This window comes from Oncorhynchus clarkii, chromosome 14 (assembly GCF_045791955.1).
Source record: "Oncorhynchus clarkii lewisi isolate Uvic-CL-2024 chromosome 14, UVic_Ocla_1.0, whole genome shotgun sequence".
In the NCBI taxonomy this organism is placed as follows: Eukaryota; Metazoa; Chordata; class Actinopteri; order Salmoniformes; family Salmonidae; genus Oncorhynchus; species Oncorhynchus clarkii.
In genome coordinates this window covers 26,042,015-26,063,431 of record NC_092160.1, presented here as the reverse complement: position 1 = coordinate 26,063,431, position 21,417 = coordinate 26,042,015, and the positions used below count along the sequence as shown (strand labels likewise).

Here is a 21,417-nt window from a genome sequence, read left to right as displayed (position 1 = left end):
CCCTCTCCATAATGATCCCCTCTCTCTCTATACTACCCTCCCAATAATAATTCTCTCTCACTCTATACTACCCTCTCCATAAAGATCCCCTCTCTTTCTCTTAATACTACCCTTTCCATTATGATCAACTCTCTCTAACCAACCCTCTCTACAATGATCCACTCTCTCTCTAACCTATACACTCCATAATGATCCCTTTTCTCAATTCTACCCTATCCATAACGATCCTCTCTCTCTCTATACTACCCTCTCTATAATGATCCTTTCTCTCTATACTACACTCTCCATAATGATCTCCTGTCTCTATACTACCCTCTCCATAATGATCTCCTGTCTATAAACTACCCTATCCATAATGATCCTCTCTCTCTCTATAGGACCCTCTCCATAATGATCTTCTCTCTCTCTCTATACTACCCTCTCCATAATGATCCTCTCTCTCTCTATACTACCCTCTCCATAATGATCCTCTCTCTCTCTCTCTCTCTCTCTCTACTACCCTCTCCATAATGATCCTTTCTCTCTCTCTATACTACCCTCTCCATAATGATCCTCTCTCTCTATACTACCCTCTCCATAATGATCCTCTCTCTCTCTATACTACCCTCTCCATAATGATCCTCTCTCTCTCTATACTACCCTCTCCATAATGATCCTCTCTCTCTCTATACTACCCTCTCCATAATGATCTTCTCTCTCTCTCTATACTACCCTCTCCATAATGATCCTCTCTCTCTCTATACTACCCTCTCCATAATGATCCTCTCTCTCTCTCTCTACTACCCTCTCCATAATGATCCTTTCTCTCTCTCTATACTACCCTCTCCATAATGATCCTCTCTCTCTATACTACCCTCTCCAAAATGATCCTCTCTCTCTCTATACTACCCTCTCCATAATGAGCCCATCTCTAAATACTACCCTCTCCATAATGATCCCCTCTCTCTATATTACCCTCTCCATAATGATCCCCTCTCTCTATACTACCCTCTCCATAATGATCCCCTCTCTCTATACTACCCTCTCCATAATGATCCCCTCTCTATCTATACTAACCTCTCCATATTGATCCTCTCGCTCTACACCACCTTCTCCATAATGATCCCCTCTCCCTCGATAATACCCTCTCCGTAATGATCCCCTCTCTATACTACCCTCTCCAAAATTATCCTTTCTTTCTACACTACCCTCTCCATAATGATCCCTCTCTATACTACCCTCTCCATAATGATCCTCTCTATCTCTAAACTACCCTCTCCATAATGATCCCCTTTCTCTCTATACTACCCTCCCAATAATAATTCTCTCTCACTCTATACTACCCTCTCCATAAAGATCCCCTCTCTTTCTCTTAATACTACCCTTTCCATTATGATCAACTCTCTCTAACCAACCCTCTCTACAATGATCCACTCTCTCTCTAACCTATACACTCCATAATGATCCCTTTTCTCAATTCTACCCTATCCATAACGATCCTCTCTCTCTCTATACTACCCTCTCTATAATGATCCTTTCTCTCTATACTACCCTCTCCATAATGATCTCCTGTCTCTATACTACCCTCTCCATAATGATCTCCTGTCTATAAACTACCCTATCCATAATGATCCTCTCTCTCTCTATAGGACCCTCTCCATAATGATCTTCTCTCTCTCTCTATACTACCCTCTCCATAATGATCCTCTCTCTCTCTATACTACCCTCTCCATAATGATCCTCTCTCTCTCTCTCTCTCTCTCTCTACTACCCTCTCCATAATGATCCTTTCTCTCTCTCTATACTACCCTCTCCATAATGATCCTCTCTCTCTATACTACCCTCTCCATAATGATCCTCTCTCTCTCTATACTACCCTCTCCATAATGATCCTCTCTCTCTCTATACTACCCTCTCCATAATGATCCTCTCTCTCTCTATACTACCCTCTCCATAATGATCCTCTCCCTCTCTATACTACCCTTTCCATAATCATCCCTTCTCTATACTGCTCTCTCCATAATGATCCTCTCTCTCTCCCTCTCTCTCTGTACTACCCTCTCCATAATCATCCCCTCTCTATACTCCTTTCCCCATAATGATCTTCTCTCTATACTACCCTCTCCAAAATGATCCCCTCTCTCTCTATACTACCGTGCCCAAGGAAGCGAATGTAACCTGCCTAAATGATTACCGCCCCAAGGCACTCACGTCGGTAGCCATGAAGTGCTTTGAAAGGCTGGTCATGGCTCACATCAACAGCATCCTCTCAGACACCCTAGACCTACTCCAATTCGCATACCGCCCCAACAGATCCACAGAGGACGCAATCTCAATCTCACTCCACACTGACCTTTCTCACCTGGACAAAAGGAACACCTATGTGAGAATGCTGTTCATTGACTACAGCTCAGCGTTCAAAGCCATAGTGCCCACGAAGCTCATCACTAAGCTAAGGACTCTGGGACTAAACACCTTTCTCTGCAACTGGATCCTGGCCTTCCTGACGGGCCGCCCCCAGATGGTAAGAGTAGGCAACAACACGTCTGCCATGCTGATTCTTAACACTGGGGCCCCTCAGGGGTGTGTACTTGGCCCCCTCCTGTATTCCTTGTTCATCCACGACTGTGTGGACAAACACAACTCCAACACCATCATTAAGTTGGCTGAAGACACAACAGTGGTAGGCCTGATCACCGACAACGATGAGATGGCCTTTAAGGAGGTCAGAGAACTGGCAGTGTGGTGCCAAGACAACAACCTTTCCCTCAATGTGAGCAAGACTAAGGAGCTGATCGTGACCTAGAGGAAAAGGCGGGGTATGTGAATTGGAGTGGGTCTGAACAGGCCCTCATTAACGTCAACAGGGCTGTAGTGGAGCGGGTCGAGAGTTTCAAGTTCTTTGGTGTCCACATCACCACCTAACTATCATGGTCCAAACATAAGGTTCTACAGCTGCACCATCGAGAGCATCCTGACCGGTTGCATCACCGCCTGGTATGGCAACTGCTCGACATCTGACCATAAGGAGCTACAGAGGGTAGTACGAACAGCCCAGTACATCACTGGGGCCAAGCTTCCTGCCATCCAGGACCTATATAATAGGCGGTGTCAGAGGAAGGCCCATGAAATTGTCAGAGACTCCAGTCACCCAAGTTATAGACTGTTTTCTCTGCTACCACACGGAAAGCGGTACCGGAGTGCCAAGTCTAGGACCAAAAGGCTCCTCAACAGCTTCTAACCCCGAGCCATAAGACTGCTGAACAATTAATAAATCGTCACCGGATTATTTACATTGACCCCCCCTCCCTTTTGTACACTGCTGCGACTTGCTGTTTATTATCTATGCATAGTCACTTCACCCCCACCTACATGTACAGATTACCTCAACTAACCTGTACCCCCGCACACTGACTCAGTACCGGTGCCCCCTGTATTTAACCTCATTATTGTTATTCTTATTTTGTTACTTTTTCATTATTACTTTTTATTTTAGACTCCTTGGTAAATATTTTCTTAACTCTTCTAGAACTGCACTGTTGGTTAAGGGCTTGTTAGTTAGCATTTCACGGTAAAGTCTACAGTTGTATTTGGCGCATGTGACAAATAAAGTTTGATTTGATTTGATAATGATCCCCTCTCTATACTAACCTCTCCATAATCATCCCCTCTCTATACTAACCTCTCCATAATCATCCCCTCTCTATACTAACCTCTCCATAATCATCCCCTCTCTATACTAACCTCTCCATAATCATCCCCTCTCTATACTAACCTCTCCATAATCATCCCCTCTCTATACTAACCTCTCCATAATCATCCCCTCTCTATACTAACCTCTCCATAATCATCCCCTCTCTATACTAACCTCTCCATAATCATCCCCTCTCTATACTAACCTCTCCATAATCATCCCCTCTCTATACTAACCTCTCCATAATCATCCCCTCTCTATACTAACCTCTCCTTAAACTGAACATCTATCGCCTCTCCCCTTCTCTCTGACAATGAATCAAAGACATCTGGGCAATATTACATACACACACTGTACACACATGCACACGTACACACCTGGCACTGACACCATACATAATACACACACCACAGACACTGAGCAAGCCACAACAAGTTTAACACCTCTAGCATATTACAAATGCATCTTGATTTTCCAGACCTGTGTGTATGTGTGTGTGTATGTGCGTGTTTGTGTGTGTGTGATGCTGAACTTTCTGAGCCAAGCCTTCTGTATCACTGAGTGATCTGAGGATTCCGCTGTTAGAACACTGGGGCAGTGCCCAGCCTGAATAGAACACAGTTGGACCAATCACGCATGGTCAGTACTCCACTGGCCAATCAGATGTGACCAGCACTCACAGGCTTTCATCAAGGGGTCCTTCTCTCAAGGTCAGCTGACGCTAACACTGCCTCCCCTCTCCTCCCTTCACTCCGCCCCATCTCCTCTCCCCCTCTGCTTCTGTCCCTTCAGAGAAAGGCATCAACAGAATTGATCTGATTTTTTGCTAAGCTTGATTCAATAACAGAGAGTGATATGAAAGCCAAATCAATTAGGGCTGTTAACAGGAGGGTGTGTGTCACAGCGCCAAGCCAACTCATGGTGAGGAACACAGCACATGGACATATGGAGGGAGGGGATCTATAGACCGGGGTGTGAAGGCGATACCACAGTACATTCATCAAATCTACATGTCCTGTGGGAAACAGAATGTCAGTGCTGTGTGATTGTTTGTGTGAATGTGTGAACATATGTGAGTGTTGCGTTCTGCATATGTATCTGTGTGTATGTGTGTGTGTGTGTGTCTGTGTGTGTGTGTTCATGTATGAAAGAGAGAAGCACTTCTATCTCAGTCTCAGATCGGTGTGATTTCTGCAGTGCAAAGCTGTCACCATGGAAACCAGAGGGCGAGGGAGAGAGAGAGGGAGAGAGAGGCAGAGGGAGAGCGAGGGAGGGAGGCAAGAGAAGGAGAGAGAGATGCGCATTTGCAGTCCTGCTCTTGAATGATACACTGGCAGAATAGGCCTGTAGATCTAGAGCACATAAAAGAACTAACCTCTGTACAGACAGGAGCAAACCTGAGTGGATGAAGCCTGTAACCGTGTGTGAATGAGGGTGTGTGTTTGAGTGTGTGTGTGTGAGAGAAAGATTCATGTCATGAAGAATCCCGCTGGTTGAATCAATGTTGTTTCCACATATTTTCAACCCAAACTTAAGGGCTTTTTGTCTTTTTTCACCCAACGTTTAACCTAAATCCAATGACATGGTGACATTTGTTGTTGATTTCAGTTTGAATTCATGTTATTTGATCAATCAATCAAATCAAAACTAGATGTTGAACTGACCTCTGTGCCCAGTGGAATGTGTCCCAGAATCCCTCAACGACATGTTCTCTCTCCCTCTCTCCTTTTCTCTCTCTCTCTCTTTCCCTGTCTCCGTTTCTCTCTTGTCTCTCTCTCTCCCTGTCTCCTTTTCTCTCTGTCTCTCTCTCTCTCCCTGTCTCCTTTTCTCTCTGTCTCTCTCTCTCTGACACCAGAGTGCATGTCAATCTCTCCCTGTCTCCTTTTCTCTCTGTCTCTCTCTCTCTGACACCAGAGTGCATGTCAGTCTGTCCCTGTCTCCTTTTCTCTCTGTCTCTCTCTCTCTCTCTGACACCAGAGTGCATGTCAGTCTCTCCCTGTCTCCTTTTCTCTCTGTCTCTCTCTCTCTCTCTGACACCAGAGTGCATGTCAGTCTGTCCCTGTCTCCTTTTCTCTTTGTCTCTCTCTCTCTGACACCAGAGTGCATGTCAGTCTGTCCCTGTCTCCTTTTCTCTCTGTCTCTCTCTCTCTCTGACACCAGAGTGCATGTCAGTCTCTCCCTGTCTCCTTTTCTCTCTGTCTCTCTCTCTCTCTGACACCAGAGTGCATGTCAGTCTGTCCCTGTCTCATATATCCATTGCATTGCTTTTAGACACACATTTGACATTTGAACCTCAACGGTATCTCCTGTATACATGTAGACCTAATCAAATCTCTAAGCTCAATGTAGCCTGGGGAGAGCACGATTATTGAGGAGCACATGTCAGGGGGATCACACACACACACACACACACACACACACACACACACACACACACACACACACACACACACACACACACACACACACACACACACACACACACACACACACACACACACACACACACACACACACACACACACACACACACACACACACACACACACACACACTCCAAGCCTACAAGGATAGGCATGGCTATAATTACATGTGAGGACACCGAGGTCCTAATAATAATAAAAATATATATTTTGTACACAATAAATACAGTCTATTATGGGTCAACATCTAAATATTGCTCCCAGTGTTGATAAAAGCTCAGAATGCTTGTATTCTTTATCTGACTCATACCTGCCTCTTTGGGAACGAGTGGAATCATGAACAGTGGTTTGTTCCTTACAGTGCATTAGGAAAGTTTTCAGACCCCTTGACTTTTTCCACATACATTTTTGTTACCTTAAAGCCTTTTTCTAAAATTCATGAAATTGTTTTTTCCCCTCATCAATCTACACACAATACCCCATAATGACAAAGTAAAAACAGGACTTTTGAAATGTTTAGAAATGTATAAAAAATTTAAAACTGAAATATCACATTTACATAAGTATTCAGACCCTTCACTCAGTACTATGTTGAAGCACCTTTGGCAGCGATTACAGCCTCAAGTCTTCTTGGGTATGACGCTACAAGCTTGGCACACCCGTATTTGGGGAGTTTCACCCATTCTTCTCTGCAGATCCTCTCAAGCTCTGTCAGGTTGGATGGGGAGCGTCGCTGCACAGCTATTTTCAGGTCTCTCCAGAGATTTTCAATCAGGTTCAAGTCCGGGCTCTGGCTGGGCCACTCAAGGACATTCAGAGACTTGTCCCGAAGCCACTCCTGCATTGTCTTGGCTGTGTGCTTAGGGTCATTATCCTGTTGAAAGGTGAACCTTCATCCCAGTCTGAGGTCCTGAGTCCTCTGGAGCATGTTTTCATCAAGGATCTCTCTGTACTTTACTCCGTTCATCTTTCCCTCAATCCTGACTAGTCTCCCAGTCCCTGCCACTGAAAAACATCCCACAGCATGATTCTGCCACCACTATGCTTCACTGTAGGGGTGGTGCCAGGTTTCCTCCTGCCAGGTCAAATAGTTCAATCTTTGTTTCATCAGACCAGATAATCTTGGTTCTCATGGTCTGAGAGTCCTGTAGGGGCCTTTTGGCAAACTCCAAGCGGTCTGTCATGTGCCTTTTACTAAGGAGTGGCTTCCGTCTGGCCACTCTACCATAAAGCCCTGAATGGTGGAGTGCTGCAGAGATAGTTGTCCTTCTGGAAGGTTTTCCCATCTCCACAGAGGAACTCTGGAGCTCTGTCAGAGTGACCATAGGGTTCTTGGTCATCACTCTGACCAAGGCCTTTCTCCCCCGATTGCTCAGTTTGGCCAGGCTGCCACCTCTAGGAAGAGTCTTGGTGGTTACAAACTTCCTCCATTTAAGAATGATGGAGGCCACTGGGTTCTTGGGGACCTTCAATGCTGCATAAATGTTTCGGTACCCTTCCCCAGATCTGTGCCTCGACACAATTCTGTCTCAGAGCTCTATGGACAATTCCTTCGACCTCATGGCATGATTTCTGCTCTGACATGCACTGTCAACTGTGGGACCTTATATAGACAGGTGTGTGCCTTTCCTAATCATGTCCAATCAATTGATTTTACCACAGGTGGAATCCAATCAAGTTGTAGAAACATCTCAAGGACGATCAATGGAAACAGGAGGCATCTGGGCTCAATTTCGAGTCTCATAGCAAAGGTCTGAATACTTATGTAAATAAGGTATTTCTGTTTTTTATTTTTAATACATTTGCAAACATTTCTAAAAACCTGTTTTCGCTTTGTCATTATGGGGTATTGTGTGTAGACTACGGAAAACATTATTATTTTTAAAAATAAGGCAGTAACGTAACAAAATGTGAAAAAGTCAAGGGGTCTGAATACTTTCCAAATGCACTATATGTTATCCTGCATCTCCTGGATTTGCTTTTTTAGAAGCACATTCACCACTCTCTCAAACTGACTCAACATTCTATGACGTACATTAAGGCATTGTTGACAGAATAGATGGATGCAGTTCAATACATGATTAATATAATTCACCAATATAATTCTTGGTAGACCAAAAACTATTGTTATCAGGTTGTAAATCACAGCTGGCCTGGTAAATTGCTTGCTGCCTCCATTCTGGATGCACTGTTTCAGTTTCAAAGACACTGTTTCAGTTTTTAAAAACAGACGAACGTAACTAAGGCTGGGAATATCAATATAATCAGACTAGCAAGGGCAATGATCACACGTCAGTCATAATGTGGCTAATAGTCTAGCATAAAAACACGTAGCCTAACGTTAGCTAGATAGCTAGCTGCTAGGAGGATGTCATTTCATGCCATTGGAGGAGTGGGTGAGGGACTGACTTTTTCCCCTCATATAGTTTTTCGGTGGCAACACACAGCGAAAGATGCAGGTGTCATTTGGTTAGCTAGCAAGAACTTTAACAACTTTTATCCAGTTAGCATATCTCTTGCATTCGCACATTCACTCTCATATAAACAGCCTAACCAGCTCTGCTACAGCGAGTAAAATGGTCAGAGTGAGGTGTTCTTTAATTTGTATCTGGAAGTAGCTAGCTAGCAAGCTAGCCAACTTTAGCCAGTTAGCTTGTGTGCTTGGTTGGGACAAGCATGTATCGACAGGCAAGTTGCAGAAGGACTAGTCAGATACAATTCCCCATCAATGTTGACGGCTAACTAGCTGAAAAAGTTTGAGGGGGTTCATCTAATGTTCCTTCGTTAGATTTTAGTTCATCTTGCTCTGGCTAGCATTAGTTGTTGATCTTGTTGTTGTTTATATGCATACTAAGGAAGAGAGAGCCTACATTGTCATGGTTGTTTGATCAATAGGACTGTAAAGTTCCCAAATGTAAGAAGACCCCATGTTCTTTACATATTAGCAGAAATTCATTCATGTGTATTTTGTGGCTTTTGTTGGATAAGTTCTAATGATCTAAAGTCGGGCTGTTGTAACTGCCTGTAAACACACAGTCCAGTTCAAAGTGAATGGTGACAGGCTCGTGTGGCTTGTTTGTATAAAGACCTACTGTAGCTCTGATTGGCTATAGCGCAACAGGTCTGTGTAGACTCCGGCCTTGGACGAGATATACAGTATCAGTCAAAAGTTTGGACACACCTACTCATTCAAGGGTTTTTCTTTATTTTTACTATTTTCCACATTGTAGAATAATAGTGAAGACATCAAAACTATGAAATAACACATATGGGATCATGTAGTGACCAAAAAAGGGTTAAACAAATATAATAGATTTTAGATTATTCAACGTAGCCACCCTTTGCCTTGATGACTGCTTTGCACACACTTGGCATTCTCTCAACCAGCTTCACCTGGAATGCTTTTCCAACAGTCTTGAAGGGTTTCCCACATATGCTGAGCACGTGTTGGCTGCTTTTCCTTCACTCTGGGGTCCAACTTATCCCAAACCATCTCAATTGGGTTGAGGTCTGGTTATTGTGGAGGCCAGGTCATCTGATGCAGCACTCCATCACTCTCCTTCTTGGTCAAATAGTCCTTACACCGCCTGGAGGTGTGTTTTTTGTCATTGTCCTGTTGAAAAACACAAACCAGATGGGATGGTGTATCACTGCAGAATGCTGTGGTAGCCATGCTGGTTAAGTCTGCTTTGAATTCTAAACAAATCACTGACAGTGTCACCAGCAAAGCACCACCACACCATCACACCTTCTGCTCCATGATTCACGGTGGAACCACACATGCAGAGATAAATCACCTACGTTCTCCTACTCTGTGTCTCACAAAGGTTGGAACCAGAAATCTCAAATTTGGACTCATCAGACTAAAAGACAGATTTCCATCGGTCTAATGTCCACTGCTCACGTTTCTTGGCCCAAGCAAGTCTCTTCTCAAATCAAATCAAATCAAATGTTATTTGTCACATACACATGGTTAGCAGATGTTAATGCGAGTCTAGCGAAATGCTTGTGCTTCTAGTTCCGACAGCTTCTAGTTCTTAATGGTGTCCTTTAGTAGTGGTTTCTTTGCAGCTATTCGACCTCTGAACAGTTGATGTTGAGATGTGTCTGTTACATATTTGGGCTGCAATCTGAGGTGCAGTTATTCTAAGGAACGTATCCTCTGCAGCAGAGGTAATTCTGGGTCTTCCGTTCCTGTGGAGGTCCTCATGAGAGAAAGTTTCATCATAGAGCTTGATGGTTTTTGCAACTGCACTTGAAGAAACTTTCAAAGTTCTTGACATTTTCCGGATTCACTGACCTTCATTTCTTAAAGTAATGATGGACTGTTGTTTATCTTTGCTTATTTGAGCTGTTCTTGCCATAATATGGATGGTCTTGGTCTTTTAACAAATAGGGCTATCTTCTGTATACCCACCCTACTTTGTTACAACACAACTGATTGGCTCAAATACATTAAGAAGGAAAGAATTTCTGCAAATTATCTTTTAACATGGCACACCTGTTAATTGAAGTGCATTCCAGGGTATTACCTCATGAAGCTGGTTGAGAGAATGCCAAGACTGTGCAAATCTGTCATCAAGGCAAATGGTGGCTACTTTCAAGAATGTCAAATATTGCCAAGTTGGTATGAAGAGATTTGGGAAACAGGCGCAGTAATGTGTAATAGGGTTTTTTATTCATCCCAAATTACGATGTGTCATGTAAAGGCACGGGGACGAAGACCAAACAAACACGTAACAAAAACACAGGGTTGAAACCCAAACAAAAGAGCGAGGAGTACACTGAATAAGTAACACATGCACACGATGATTAACACACGGGACGAGACCCGTAATCATCTACGCAATCCACAAGGGCATGAAAGCCCAAAACACACAGCACAGGTACTCACACGCAACGGACATTGTGAAAATAATCGACAGCCCAATGGAAACCAAAGGTGTCAAAGTCTAGGTGATGTGGGTAAGGCGGAGACAGGCGCAGGACACAGAGATGAGTAATAATAGTAACTTTACTCAAAAATAATCTTCCAACAAGGAGATCGAAAATCCAGAATCACATAAACGAGACAACTGGGCGCGAACCCAGAGTCTGGGCACGAACCCAGAGTCTCCGGTGCCAGGACCGGCTGATAACCTAGTACACATTGAAAAGGAGATAGGTAGCCTCCTGGGTGGCGCAGTGGTTAAGGGTGCTGTACTGCAGAGCCAGCTGTGCCACCAGAGACTCTGGGTTCGCGCAGGCTCTGACGTAACCGTCCGCAACCGGGAGGTCCGTGGGGCGACGCACAATTGGCCTAGAGTCGTCCGGGTTAGGGAGGGTTTGACCGGTAGGGATATCCTTGTTTCATCCTGCACCAGCGACTCCTGTGGCGGGCCGGGCGCAGTGCGCGCTGTGTTAAGAAGCAGTGCTGCTTGGTTGGGTTGTGTATCGGAGGATGCATGACTTTCAACCTTCGTCTCTCCCGAGCCCGTACAGGAGTTGTAGCGATGAGACAAGATAGTAGCTAATTGGATACCACGAAATTGGGGAGTAAAAGGGGTAAAATTCAAACAAACAAAAAAAAAGAAAAGGTCCTATTAGGTTAGTGGAGGAGTGGCGGGGTGAGTTTTGGGCCATCTCTGCCCAGGGGATGAAAGCCGCCCACTCCCCCGGCCGGTCCTGGTAATAGGACCGCAGAAACCTACCCACATCCTGGTTAACTCTCTCCACCTGCCCGTTATTCTCGGGGTGAAAACCTGAGGTGATGCTGACCGAGACCCCCAGGCGTTCCATAAACGACCTCCAGAACCTAGACGTGAACTGGGGACCCCGATCAGAAACTATATCCTCAGGCACGCCGGAGTGCCGGATGACGTGGGTGAACAGGGCCTCCGCAGTCTGTAGAGCCGTAGGGAGACCGGGCAAAGGAAGGAGACGGCAGGACTTAGAAAACCGATCCACAACAACCAGGATTGTGGTGTTTCCATGTGACGGAGGAAGATCCGTCACGAAATCCACCGATAGGTGTGACCACGGCCGTTGTGGAACGGGTAGGGGTTGTAATTTCCCTCTGGGCAGGTGTCTAGGTGCCTTGCACTGGGCGCACACCGAGCAGGAGGAAACATAACACCTCACGTCCTTAGCTAAAATGGGCCACCAGTACTTCCCACTAAGACAGCGCACTGTCCGACGGATGCCAGGATGACCAGAGGAGGGTGACGTGTGAGCCCAACAGATCAAACGATCGCGGACATCAGGCGGAACGTGCAGACGCCCAACTGAACACTGGTTGGGAGTGGGCTCTGTACATAACGCCCGCCCGCTCGATGTCCGTGTCCACCTCCCATACCACCGGTGCCACCAGGCAAGAAGCCGGAATTATGGAAGTGGGATCCGTGGACCGCTCCTCTGTGTCATACATCCGGGACAGTGCGTCTGCCTTAGCGTTCTGTGAACCTGGTTTGTAGGAAAGGGTGAAAACAAAACGGGCTGGGCTTCTTCTAAAAAAAAGCACAGGGGCGGAGCTTTGGTGGCGTATTGGAGCGCTGAGACAGCACAGCTCCTATCCCAGCCTCGGACGCATCCACATCTACTATAAATGCCAAAGAGGGATCAGGATGAGCCAACACGGGACCCGAGATAAACAGAGTCTTCAGGTGACCAAAAGCCCTGTCCGCCCCAGCTGGCCACTGCAGTCGCTCCGGTCCCCCCCTTAGCAAAGAGGTAATGGGAGCCGCTACCTGACCAAAGCAGTTGGCAAACCCTAAAAACCGCTGCACCTCCTTTACCGTGGTTGGAGTCGGCCAATTACGCACTGCTGAAATGCAGTCATTCTCCATCTCCACCCCTGTCGCGGACAGGCGGTACCCTAGGAAGGAGACGGACTGTTGGAAGAACAGACATTTCTCAGTCCAGAGCGAAGTCTTGTGCGCTCCTCATACCCTGTCTGAGATGAGACAACCTTTCCCCCGCTGCTCTCCCTTCAGGTGGATGATCGAAAACCGCCGGAAGCGGCGGGTAAAATCCTCATAATTGTCCGAAGTCGGTCCTTCCCTTCCACAGACTGTGTTGGCCCATTCGAGTGCTCTACCAGTCAGACAGGAGATGAGGGCGTTTACACTCTCGCGTCCTGAAGGAGCTGGGTGAACGGTTGCCAGATAGAGCCCCAGCTGGAGTAGGAACCCCTGGCACCCGGCAGCCGTTCCATTGTATACCCTCGGGAGTGCGAGCCGAATCCCACTGGATCCAGGTGAAGGAGGGGTGGACAGCGGTGTGGGTTGTTGTGGGAGCTGAGGTGATGATGATGGGGTTGCTGGAAAACCCCCTCTCTCCCATCGCTACATGGTTTGCAGCACGCGATCTATGGTTGTGCCGAGACTTTGCTACTTAGTCGCGTGTTGCTGGACGCGCTCCTCCATTGGTAGAGGAGGGTTGTATGCACCTGCTGACTCCATTGAAGGTGCGTGTTTCTGTCAGAGTCTAGGTGATGTGGGTAAGGCGGAGACAGGCACAGGACTCAGAGATGAGTAATAATAGTAACTTTGCTCAAAATAATCTTCCAACAAGGAGAACAAAAATCCAGAATCACATAAACGAGACAACTGACAACAATAACTGACAACAATAAACACGCACAAAACCATGATGGCTCCAGAGGGTTAAATAGGGAAATAATTTAAACGTAATGGGAACCAGGTGTGTACAATACAGACAAAACAAATGGAAAAAGAACGTGTTATTTCATAGTTTTGATGTCTTCACTATTATTCTACAATGTAGAAAATAGTAAAAATAAAGAAAAACCCTGGAATGAGTAGGTGTGTCCAAACTTTTGACTGGTAATGTATGTCTTTATTCGGTTTTATTTACTGCAGTCTCTATTAATTGTACAAATGCACGACCACTTTCCCACTCTACATTGCTATAGAAGTTTGTCAAATTCCTTACTATACGTAAATCCCAAACATTCTACGAATTTATGAAAACGTGAAAATGATAGTATCTAAATGCTCCTTTGTCAGATTTTTTTTTTTAAATGTCAGAATTTTCCTGGGGGTGTATTTTATGTGATTTCATGTTACTGAAATGCTGTCAGTTCCACTTTAAAACTGACACGCGACTCCTGCCATGTCTACAGACAACCCCCAAACAAACAAAAAATGACTTTTGGTAAATAGTCGCTTATAGATAGGCTATGTCAGCCAGTCAGGTGTCTCGATCCTGGCAGAAACGTATATTTCAGTAACGTTGAAGGTCTCTGGTTAGAATGACTTAGCCAGAAGGATGAAGTAAGATGCTAACGTTAAATGGAGCCTACCTCAGCAGGAGCAAAAAATATGCTTCTAAGTTCTCACAATAACTGTGCTTTACAGAGAGTAGGCTACTGAGTAGGCTAATGATGTGGTGCTCAGTGGTGAGGCTGAGGCTTGCTGTAGTGCATGAAAGAGAAAGCAGAGGAAGAGGAGGACACATAGAGAGAGAGGAAAAGGGCAGAGAGAGAGGTTAGTACAGTTGTTCCCAAACTTAGAAAATGTTGACTATTCTTAACAGACAAGTTAGGAACTTAAAGAAGATATGTTTCAATATGAACATCTCCACATGGTCTATCTTCCCTATAGGTCTACATTAAAATACAATCACTGTATGTTTCAATATGAACATCTCCACATGGTCTACCTTCCCTATAGGTCTACATTAAAATACAACCACTGTATGTTTCAATATGATCATGTCCACAGCACCTATCTTCCCTATAGGTCTACATTAAAATACAACCACTGTATGTTTCAATATGATCATGTCCACAGCACCTATCTTCCCTATAGGTCTACATTAAAATACAACCACTGTATGTTTCAATATGATCATGTCCACAGCACCTATCTTCCCTATAGGTCTACATTAAAATACAACCACTGTATGTTTCAATATGATCATGTCCACAGCACCTATCTTCCCTATAGGTCTACATTAAAATACAACCACTGTATGTTTCAATATGATCATGTCCACAGCACCTATCTTCCCTATAGGTCTACATTAAAATACAACCACTGTATGTTTCAATATGATCATGTCCACAGCACCTATCTTCCCTATAGGTCTACATTAAAATACAACCACTGTATGTTTCAATATGATCATGTCCACAGCACCTATCTTCCCTATAGGTCTACATTAAAATACAACCACTGTATGTTTCAATATGATCATGTCCACAGCACCTATCTTCCCTATAGGTCTACATTAAAATACAACCACTGTATGTTTCAATATGATCATGTCCACAGCACCTATCTTCCCTATAGGTCTACATTAAAATACAACCACTGTATGTTTCAATATGATCATGTCCACAGCACCTATCTTCCCTATAGGTCTACATTAAAATACAACCACTGTATGTTTCAATATGATCATGTCCACAGCACCTATCTTCCCTATAGGTCTACATTAAAATACAACCACTGTATGTTTCAATATGATCATGTCCACAGCACCTATCTTCCCTATAGGTCTACATTAAAATACAACCACTGTATGTTTCAATATGATCATGTCCACAGCACCTATCTTCCCTATAGGTCTACATTAAAATACAACCACTGTATGTTTCAATATGATCATGTCCACAGCACCTATCTTCCCTATAGGTCTACATTAAAATACAACCACTGTATGTTTCAATATGATCATGTCCACAGCACCTATCTTCCCTATAGGTCTACATTAAAATACAACCACTGTATGTTTCAATATGATCATGTCCACAGCACCTATCTTCCCTATAGGTCTACATTAAAATACAACCACTGTATGTTTCAATATGATCATGTCCACAGCACCTATCTTCCCTATAGGTCTACATTAAAATACAACCACTGTATGTTTCAATATGATCATGTCCACAGCACCTATCTTCCCTATAGGTCTACATTAAAATACAACCACTGTGTGTTTCAATATGATCATGTCCACAGCACCTATCTTCCCTATAGGTCTACATTAAAATACAACCACTGTGTGTTTCAATATGATCATGTCCACAGCACCTATCTTCCCTATAGGTCTACATTAAAATACAACCACTGTGTGTTTCAATATGATCATGTCCACAGCACCTATCTTCCCTATAGGTCTACATTAAAATACAACCACTGTATGTTTCAATATGATCATGTCCACAGCACCTATCTTCCCTATAGGTCTACATTAAAATACAACCACTGTGTGTTTCAATATGATCATGTCCACAGCACCTATCTTCCCTATAGGTCTACATTAAAATCGTATCAACATACAAACAATATAGTTCTAAAAATGTCACACGTTTTGGTTACGTCGCTGATGCTACATGTCAGTGTTAATCATTTCTCATATTTCCCTCCTTTCAGGGGTATAACATTGTAGAGCTAATAGGATATGTGTTTGTAGATGGACTGAGGTGAATGAACCTACAGCAGCCAAGTTGATAATGGCTGGGGTCATTTTTGCTTGATTTTGCTGTTTTGTTCTTGTATAGAATCGCAGTAAATGATCTTCTGGACCTCACTACAACTCAAACCCTGGTTACAGTCCAGAGGATAAGCTACTGTACAAGATTCACTCACTCCTAATATGGAAAGTCTGTTGTGTGAGAAAGGAGAACAGGGAGTGTGGGAGTGAGGGAACGGAAAGTGGAGGAAGAGAGAAGGAGACAGATTTGGTCAGATATTGGGAAGGTAGGGAGAGGTGAGAGAGGGGGAGACAGAAATAGAGAGAGAAAGAGATTGATAGTATGTGTGTGAGAGAGAGGAAGGAATAGAGGATGTGTGTGAAAGAGAGAGGGGAGGATAGGTAGAAACAGGGGGATATGGAAGACGAGAGAGGGAGAGAGCGAAAGAGAGAGAGGAAAACCGAGAGAGGATGAGCAGAGTTAGTGATTAATAGTTGATGAAGCGCTTGCAGGCAGAGCGGTGGGGAAAAGCTATTCTCTCCCTCCTCTCCCTTCTCCCCCTCTCGCTCCGTCTTTCCCCCCTCCTGACAGGGTTCTGAGTCGTGTGCAAGCCATGCTACCACCTCTCCCTCCCCGACCACCTCTCCTCCTTCCATCTATCTACCTCTTTCTCTCTCTTACACTATCTCTCTAACCTCCACACCTCACTTTCTCTGTCACCTCTCACTCATTGCTCCCTCCATCCCCCTCTATCACCTCTCCCCCTCTCTTTCATATTTCTCTATCCTCTCATTTCAGAGACACACTTCTCACTGCGGGGTTGTAAATCCTCTAAACCTGCATAACAGACAGTATTCTACTGATTAGAGGATTGAGGCATTGATTCCATACATCTTCTGTGAAGAGGTAGAGATTCTAAAAGAGAGAGGGAGAAAGAGAGATAGAGAAACAGAGAAAGATAATCTCCCATACTTCCTCAGAGAGAGAGAGAGAGAGAGAGAGAGAGAGAGACAGAGAAACACAGAGAAACAGAGTCAGAAAGGGGTGTGGCAACCATCCTTGCGCATGGGATGGATGGATGCCTGGCTGAGGAGGGGGACACGAAGGTACCTTGCCTTTACAAATACAATCATCTGCTCTTCTCATGGTCCTTCTAAAAAGCCTTGTGACTTGGTTCAGTTTGCACTAAGGGACAGGAAAGGATGAGTGCTGTTACATTATTCACAAACGCACTGGGAGGTCTGGAATGACGTCCACACACACACACACACACACACACACACACACACACACACACACACACACACACACACACACACACACACACACACACACACACACACACACACACACACACACACACACACACACACACACACACACTCAAAGCTCAAAGCAGGAGCAGTGCTTGTACAGCTTACCTGAATGTGTCTGATACAACACACATCTGTAGCGGTAGCAGGTGGCTGATGGGAGAACCATGTTCACACCAATCCTGATAGGATTCTAATAGCCAGGTCATAGAAGTGATTATACCACATACATGCACAACCTCAACGCAGACCTCAGATAACCTCTAGGCATCTAGACACACACACACACACACACACACACACACACACACACACACACACACACACACACACACACACACACACACACACACACATGTGCCCAAGCACGTGCATACGCACAGTAACTGTAATCAACGCACAGCAGAACAGTTTGATGTTTCTAGACCACAAATGACAGTAACACTGATCTGTATGTTGCAGACGTGAGTTGGTCATGGTCACGTGACTAGGTAGCCCCTCCTGCAATTTTCAAAACCAGTGTCTGCCCTTGGACCCAAGAGGGAATATCCTCTTGGTCTAACGGTCTAAGAAGTTGGTTGCTCCTGTGGGAGACCCAGGTTCATATCCCGCGTTCCTACGTTTTACATATACATCCTGCTTACAGAAGGACACACACTCAAACCTCAGTCAGTGTGCATCATTTATACAAGCCCCAGAACTCTCTGCTAAAGACAGCATGCTGAGGCATTTGCAGCAGAGCAGCAGTTCTGTGGTGTGTGTGAGGCCGTAGCTGAGATATAATGCTGCTCTATATGGACAGAGAGAGAGAGAGACTTGTGTAGATAGTCAGAGCACTGGAGCCCGTCTCTCTGTACATCTGGGACTTTGCATAGATGAGGTTCCAGTGGTGAGTCGAGTCTGTCTGTGTCACTGTTGAGTCATGGAATTGTGGTCTTTGATGGCAGCATCTGAGTAGCAGATTACCTACAATACTGTCATCCCTCTCTCAGCAAGCAGAGTTGACACTAAACCAAATAACAAGTATAGCACTTCAGCTGCAGACAGGGAATGGTGCAACCATACAGAAACACACAGGTGACAGAGACAAACACTCCAAGCATCATGTTGTCTTCTCTCTATTATGAGCACTGATAGGTGAAAGTGGTGGATAAGTTTCACCTGCATCACTTTCACCCATCAAGGCCTTTCAGATTAGTGGTCATGGGGGCATTGAGAACGAGTTGAGGAAAGATTATTCATTTTCTCATCATGGATTCTACTCAGAGGTCAGGCACACTATACACTGTCCATGGTGCTGAAATGTTGTCAGGAAGATCTTAATGTTAGCCTTGGCTAGAGACCAGGGGCAGCATGTGTCAAGCATCTCAGAATAAGAGTACTGATCTAGGATCAGGTATTTCCTGAACATGGAATCTTATTAATTGTGATATAAAAGGTTAAACTGATCTTAAATCAGCACTCCTACTCTAAAATGCTTGATACATATGGGCCCTGATCATACCGGTGTTGTTTCATCATGCCAAAGGTGATGAGCTGAACAAAGAAAGCTTCAGTTCTCCAGAATATTTGGACACATCCAGAGAATTTGTCACAGAGAATAGCAGATAATGTAACTGATGGTTTAAAGAGGCAATAGGCCACTGTCTTACTCTTATCATGCATGACAACAAATAAAACAGACTGAGAATGGATGGATGCTATTCAGAGGTCAGAGAATATGAACTGTCCACGGTGCTGAACCATTGTGATGCCCCTGATCTTTAGTGAAGGGCCCTAAGGGACCAAATATCCACCACCTGATCTAACAGCACCGACCGGTTAGGACTAGCTGGTTGGTCTCCCTATTTCCTGTCATATGGTGTCAGTCTCCATGCTGTTTGAGAGCTAACTGACATCTGAATTAATACTGATGGCTATTTGAAATTAAACTGTGTCATATTCTGTCAGACTCACTCCATATTCTCTCTCTCGCTTTCTCTCACTCTCTCTTTCTCTCTCTCTAATACCTTGCCACCCCATTCTCAGACATGGAATATTTCACACACACACACACACACACACACACACACACACACACACACACACACACACACACACACACACACTCATCTATGCTCCATCTTTTGACTCCACATAGCCAAGCAGGCCAATATCTTACCAACATGCACACTATGGAAGGTATATCATTTTCATATTGATGGATTGTCCATATCAGATCAAAGTGCTATATACATGATAATCGTCTCACTCGTCACCAGGTATAGCCTATTCTACATCACTTTTACCTATATCCTAATGTACTACAGCCGCTAGGACATCTGTCTCACACATCCATGCATGGTCTTATGTCCTCGAAAAAAATGCACCGTCTTGTTTGTGTCACCAGGCATGGAGAATTGAACCGTGTCAATCATCACCTATAAGCACTCACAATGAGGCCGGAGACTCCTTATATCACCGGGGCATTAGCGTGCGGCCCTAAAGCGTCCAATAAAAGCTAAACTTACCGCAGTCCTCACACAACACGCTCTCCACATCCTTCTTCAGGTCCGTTCCGCTGGCGTCCAGCGGAGCAAACGATGCCTTGAATACTAAAGGCTCGCCTGTTGGGTCCATGAAAAAGATATATCTGTGATTCTCCTCCACAGTGGTGCACGGGGCCTCGGAACTGAAGTCTCCGACAGTCACGAGCTGCTCCCGCTCGAGCCCGCCGCTGTTCACGGGCCACACGTCCAGCACTTTGACATTTACACTGTAAGGCTCCCGAGAGACGTTTTCCGGTGAGGAGCGCACCTCGCCCTCGATGACCACGGCAGATCGATACGCCTGGTCCTGGAGGGAATTGAGACTCGGGGCGTAACAGGCAAAGGATACCCCGATGACCAGCATGGAGAAATGCACCGGATCAAGCCTCATGCCGTCGGCCGTGGCTCGGTTGCTGCAGTGCTGGGGCGGCTAAGGGGCGCGGATGACGGAGCGGGGTTGAAGTGGGAGACTGCGAATAGGCTCCGATAGCAGGGCAGAGCGGCAGACCTTGTATAAGTGTCCATGCCATCTGTGTCTGCCGCTTTCCCCATAAACTTTCAGATGGGGACACACCAGCCTAAGAACCGGAAACGGCCCGGTTCTGCATGGTTAAAAATGTGGTTGCTGCATTCTCCTTCAACACTATTTTTTTCTCCTGAAACGCAAACCAAGACTAGTAAATTATCCTCTACTCGAAACCAGAGGTTCTGCATGAAGCCTCTATAGTGAGTCCTCTCTCTCCAACAAATGTCATCGCATGGGTGGGCGCATTGCCTTTCTATAACGGAAAATTATTGTTAGATTCCGCGCACAGGAAAAAAAAAGAGCATAAATACACAGACAGACACACACAAGGTCGGGCTTCTTGATCCACCTTCAGAAGTGTAGAAAAATCGGACTCCTTTTCGGTAAAACGGAGACTACAGAATACAGCTGTTATCTGGTTATCCAGTTAGGCGATGCAACAGCGCAATCCCTCCAGCCGCGTCCCTTGCACCCCTCAAACGCGAACGGCTTACGTGAGCAAACATCACCTGCTCGGCCACTGGCGTCGGCTGC

General features: G+C 45.0%; 1 protein-coding gene across 1 annotated transcript in view; it reads right to left on the bottom strand.

The window, feature by feature from the left end:
- LOC139366045 (pro-neuregulin-2, membrane-bound isoform-like) overlaps positions 1 to 20,748 on the bottom strand; it is a 51,753-nt gene extending 31,005 nt beyond the window's left edge. The window contains exon 1 of the mRNA XM_071103130.1: positions 20,340 to 20,748. Within this exon, the coding sequence (XP_070959231.1) occupies positions 20,340 to 20,748 (409 nt within the window). The remainder of the gene's footprint in view (positions 1 to 20,339) is intronic.
- Between the last annotated feature and the right edge of the window lie 669 nt (positions 20,749 to 21,417).